A 5,418-nucleotide genomic window follows, 5' to 3' on the forward strand; every position below is an offset into this window, starting at 1 on the left:
GCTCCAGTCTTCATAGTGACAGCCCAAGCTCCAAGTCCCTACCTGTTGGCAGCGGGATTGCGGAGTTCCCGGGCTATGCAAGGGTTAAATGGCGCTGGGGACCCAGGCTCAGGGCCCGCACTGGCTCTGCGCACTTGGGCTCTCCGCAAGTTCCTCGCTGTCTGTGCTCCTCAGTGGCCCAGCGCTGCTGCCCCTGGGGCGTGAGAAGCCCGAGGGGGGAGTTTCTCAGAGAAAGAGGGAGACTAAAAATAGTAGCCCTGGAGAGCAGGCCCATTCTCAGTCTTTCCCGGCTTTTGCTCTGGGGAGTGGGCCGGAGGGTCTCTTTCTTGGGCTGGTCAGGTCTCCTCTGCCCAAACCCAACCACCCCCTTCTCTCCAGACGACACTGTGGACCCTGGAGTGAAAAGGGACCAACCGTTGGGGACTTCTGCTCCAGCGGACACGCAGGGAGGAAGGCTAAAGCCTGGGGCCTCTGCTGCTACGGGTTTCTGATGGGCCGATAAGAAAGGGAGCATTTGCCCAGAAGTGTATCCATTGCCATCATCTGAAGTACCTCTCGCAAAATGAAATACTCTTGGGGTTTGAGGGCTCAGCACTGCCGTTGGTAGGAACTGCCTGGCCTCTGGGAGCACTGCAAACGTGCCAGGAGAGGCAGCCGCGCCCCAGGAGGGGGTGTCCCGGGGCCTCCGGCTCCTTGAGGCAGTGGTTGTTTCCAGCTGTAGAACCTCTGGCCTAGCCCCCGCCCCCCCCTCCTCCCTCCTCCCTCATTGTCTTCTAGCTTATCGCTGGGCACAAGTTTCCTGCCCGGGCCTGCCTGGATCCCGCCAGGAAATGGGAAGGAGGCTGCTGAGAAGGCTAAGGACTAGGTGTGGGGGCTCCTAGGGGCTGCAGCGGGAAGCGGTGGGGGTGGTGCGCATCCTGGCCGGGTGTGTTCCTGGCCTGAGAGGCTTCAACCGACTCCTGGAGGGGGGAGAGCCGGGTCAGTCTGCGGCCTCTGCCCGTGCCTGGGCTGCCTGGTCACCACGCAGAGGCGGCGGTGCCCAGTGGCCAGGCCTCCGGCCGCCAGGATCCTCAGGCCCGCGGGATGGGAGCCCGAGGGTATTCCCCCAAACGGCTTAGGACTCTGCCCGCCACCTCTCCAAAGGGCAAAACGCGAGCGTTTCTAGGTGCCACATGGATTCGCTTAGTCCCCTCCCTGAAACCCAAAGCCCAGTCCACCTCCTGGACACGCACACACGCAGCCACAACTTCGTACTTGGTTGATGGGGACCTTCATTCGTGCCCCAGCTCTGCCGACGTTCCCTGTGGCCCCAGAGGACCCGCCCTGGTCGCCTGGACCCCAAAAGGGCCCGCGGGAGCCTGCTGGGTCCCAGCTCTCCTCTCTCCCAGGGAGCGCACCTGTCGGGGCTGAGAGGGCGGGGGAGCTGGGGGAGTGGGGAGGGAGCGCAGCAGCCACCGGGCGGCTCCGGCCTCGGCCCCAGGCTGTCCATCCGGAGCTGCGGTTACCAGCGGCCTCCCAGCCCCTCCACCCCTCAGGGCAGGAACGCTCCGATCCAGACCAGCCCGGTCACTCCCTCCACCCTCCCTCCCTTCCTCCCTTCCCGCCCGGGAAACTGCGGGATCAAGTGAGCTACGCAGAATGTACATCAAAGCCATTAAACCTGCCCTTCCTCTCGGGCAGACGCTGCCCTTCCCCTCCTCGCTGGAAATCTGCGCCTCTGGATACAAATAAATGGCACCTAACTGTGTCCTCCTCCGCGCCACACACCCAAAGGCGGAGGTTTCGGAGAATTAGCCCTCGGGGCGCTGATGACGCTGAAAACAGGCCCCAGGTTTCGGCCTCCAGGGAGTAGGTAGTCCCGGAGCCCCTGGACAGGACTCTTGAGGTCCTTCCTATGGGCCGGGCGTCCTGCGCCCCCCACCCCCGCCCCTGCCAGCATGGGCGGGTCTGAGCTCAGGCGTCCTCGCTCTCCTCCCCAGCACCCGCCTCCTGCGCCCAGTTCCAGCTGCACGTGCCCTCGGGCCGCGACAGGGTCCTCGCGGTGGAGGGAGACGAGGTGGTGCTGCCGGCCTGGTACACCTTCCAGGGGGAGGCGGCCTCGGCCCAGCCCTGGGAGACGCTCACCCTGATGTGGTTCCTGGAGCAGGAAGGGCAGGATCTGAAGCAGGTGAGGTTCCAACGCCGCTCACCTTAGCCCCGCGCGGGCGGGGGGCGCTGTTGGCGACGCGGGGAGGTGGGAAGGGGAGGAGCCAGGGAGAGGGGGACGGGAAAAAGTTTTGGCGGGGGCGGGGGAGAAAGCAAGGTCTTCTCCATCGGTTTGATTTTGTTCCAATCTTGGAGGCGGCCCAAAAGGACTCTCTTTCCCCCAAGTTTCCCTAGAAATTTGGCCACAAACACAGCAGAGTGAAGAGGCATCTTACTTTGCTCTGGGGGTCCAGCAGTGAGGATTGGGGGCAGAGGTGGGAAGAGTTAGGGCGAGTATCACACTAGATAGATAGATAGATAGATAGATAGCTATAGATATAGATAGATGAGAGAGAGAGAGAGAGAGGAACATCAGCAATGAGAGAGAATCACTGATGGGCTGCCTCCTGCCTGCTCCACTCTGGGGATGGAGCCCACACCTTGGGCCTGTGTCCTGACCAGAATCCAATGGTGACCTCCTGGCTCATAGGTCCACGATCAACCGCTGAGCCACGCCCACTTTTTAAAAGTTGCCTATCAGCCTGTGTTCACACTCTCTGTGCTCTGGACAGTCACAGGCTGCTGCCTCTTGTACCCACCCTGAGAGGCGAGGGGCAGCCTCCCGCCATCTCCCTTCCGGCCTCTCCTGGATCACAGGGTGAAGGCCAAGGACACTTACCTTCCAGAGCCCCTCGCTGGCATGGCTCCTTCTGAAGCCCAAGGCCGCATCTTCAAGAGGCCGTTTGCTAAACAGGGGTGTGTGTGTGTGTGTGAAAGAAACTTAGACTGCAGGGGTCGACCCTGGTTTCACCGGGCCTGAACTTGTACATTTGGTTCCTTTCAGACATAACCCCTGTTTACATGACCTCTCACCCATTTTACCACCCTTTCAAACACCCCAAGTGGGAGATGGAGACAATATACAGGGGATCAAGAACCGTTCTGGCGAAGAGGACCTGGGGTGGTGAGAGGGTGGCCAGGAAGAAGGGGTGGAGGGGAGCTGGTACAGGTTAGAGGGGACGGTGCAGATGAGGGGCATCTGAGGTTTGACAGTTTGGGGGAGGGAGATTGGCTGAGCCTGCGGGCACCGTGCAGGCATGTGATAATGGGCAGGGGTTATGCCCACACCAGGTGTTGGCGCACATCAATAAGGTCACAACAAGCCAAGATGGAGTATCCCTGGTCTACCCCATGCCCTCCCGGAATGTGTCCCTGCGGCTGCGGGGCCTCCGGGAGAAAGACTCCGGGTCCTACCGCTGCTCTGTGAACGTGCAAGACAAGCAAGGCACAAGCAGGGGCCACGACAGCAAAACTTTAAAACTTGACGTGTGGGGTAAGTAAGAAGCACACACTTTCCAGTACTTGTGTGTCTCTCCCCTTTCCCCTTCCTCCCCCCCGCCTGCCCCAGATCAGGCAGTTCTCTCTCCCCAATGGCTGAGTGTACAGGTTGGAGGAGGGTTAAAGGGAGTGACTGAAGGGAGACACAGAGGCTGAGGTTGGGGCTGGGGCTGGGGAAAGATGAGGTACCAGGGGGACTGGGTGAAAAGGAAAGACAGTGCTGAAAAGTACTGGAGAGGAGGAGGGTGCGGGCAGGGGTGGAGAAAGATGGCTACCAGGTGCGAGCTTGTGTTGGTGCCTTCACGTATAACTATGTTACTAAAGAAGCTCTAGAACTCTGCTGTTCACTGGCTGTGTCCTAGCTACCTCCATTTCCTAATTTTTTTAAAGATTTTTTTTTTATTGATTTCAGGGTGGAAGGGAGAAAGAGAGAGAGAGATAAAAACATCAATGATGAGAGAGAATCACTGATCGGCTGCCTCCTGTACACTCGCTGCTGGGGATCGAGCCCCCAACCCTGGCATGTGCCCTCCACCACTGAGCCAGACCGGCCAGGCCGTCTCCTCATTTTTAAAATGGGACACCAGCTCTAAAAGTCATTTTGGGGAAATTGGAACTTTAAAAACAATTTTTTATGAGATATAATTGATGGAACATTTTTATTATGGAGTATTAGATGCTTTTAGAGAATTATTAATGATCAGGTATGGCAATGGTATTGTGGTTATGTAGGGCAGTATCCTTAATTTTTGGAGATTTATGCTGAAGTCGTTATTTTAAATGTCTCAGGTAAAAAGAGAAAGGAAATTAAATAAGTATAGCAAGATGTTGGCAACTGTTGAATCTAAGTGGTAGAATTTCCACTAGTCCCTCTTTCTACTTTTCATTGGACCATTTTATAATAATTTTTTTTTTACATAGCGCTTACCTCATAGGTTTGTTTTGAAACTTTTGTAAATTAGTGGATGTAAAGAACTCAGTCCTTGGTGTACATAAGCATCCAATAAACTTTAACTGTTATAATTATTATTTCACATAATTTTTCAACACTATCCAGAAGGTTATATTACCCTGTTTTAGAGATGAAGTAATGGGGACCCAGGGATAGCAAGTGACTTGCTTAAAGTCACACGGCCCATTCTGGAACCCAGATTTTCTCCTTCCTAGCCAATGTTTTTTATCTCACCCCACTCTGCCATTTAGAAATTAAAATCCTGTTTTGATTTCTCTGGGTATCACGTCTTTATTATGATTTTTTAAAAATATATATATATTTTGTTGATTTCAGAGAGGAAGGGAGAGAGAGAGAGAGATAGAAACATCAATGATGAGCGAGAATCATTGATCGGCTGCCTCCTGCATGCCCCACACTGGGGATCCAGCCCACACCCCAGGCATGTGCCCTGACCTCCTGGCCCATAGTTCCACACTCAGCCACTGAGCACACCGGTTGGGCTGGGCTGGTTATCATTTCTTCAGCCTCCTTTCAGAATCAGTTGGGGACACTGAGCCTGGGAAATGGAGAGGGATATTGAGCCAGCAGTTCTGCACCTGGAAGCAGGACCCAGTGTGCTTACTGTCACACTCCTCCCCCCACAACCGCCCCCCCCTGCCCCCCGAGTTTCCCAGAGAGTCGAAGAGGACATTCCAGAGCAGGGGTAGGCTTTTCCTTTTTTTTTAGTGGGAAATTGGGTCCCTGGCCTGATGGCTAAATTGTGTCCACAGATGCCATATCTGGCCTTTTAAGCCTCCGAAACCTTTCCAGTTCTATGTCTGGAGTCTATATCTGCAAGGCCTCCAACAGGGTGGGCAGCGCCAGCTGCAACGTGACCCTGGAAGTGAGCACAGGTCAGTGAGGGGTAAGTGGGGCCAGTGGTCGGGGTGGGGCTGCAATAG

General features: G+C 55.9%; 1 protein-coding gene across 1 annotated transcript in view; it reads left to right on the top strand.

The window, feature by feature from the left end:
• Positions 1–5,418, top strand: part of ESAM (endothelial cell adhesion molecule) — an 8,841-nt gene that overhangs the window by 2,033 nt on the left and 1,390 nt on the right. The window contains exons 2-4 of the mRNA XM_006775107.2: positions 1,980–2,167; positions 3,316–3,517; positions 5,248–5,370. Of these exons, the coding sequence (XP_006775170.1) occupies positions 1,980–2,167; positions 3,316–3,517; positions 5,248–5,370 (513 nt within the window). The remainder of the gene's footprint in view (positions 1–1,979; positions 2,168–3,315; positions 3,518–5,247; positions 5,371–5,418) is intronic.

Source organism: Myotis davidii, unplaced genomic scaffold (genome assembly GCF_000327345.1).
Source record: "Myotis davidii unplaced genomic scaffold, ASM32734v1 scaffold148, whole genome shotgun sequence".
Taxonomy (NCBI): domain Eukaryota; kingdom Metazoa; phylum Chordata; class Mammalia; order Chiroptera; family Vespertilionidae; genus Myotis; species Myotis davidii.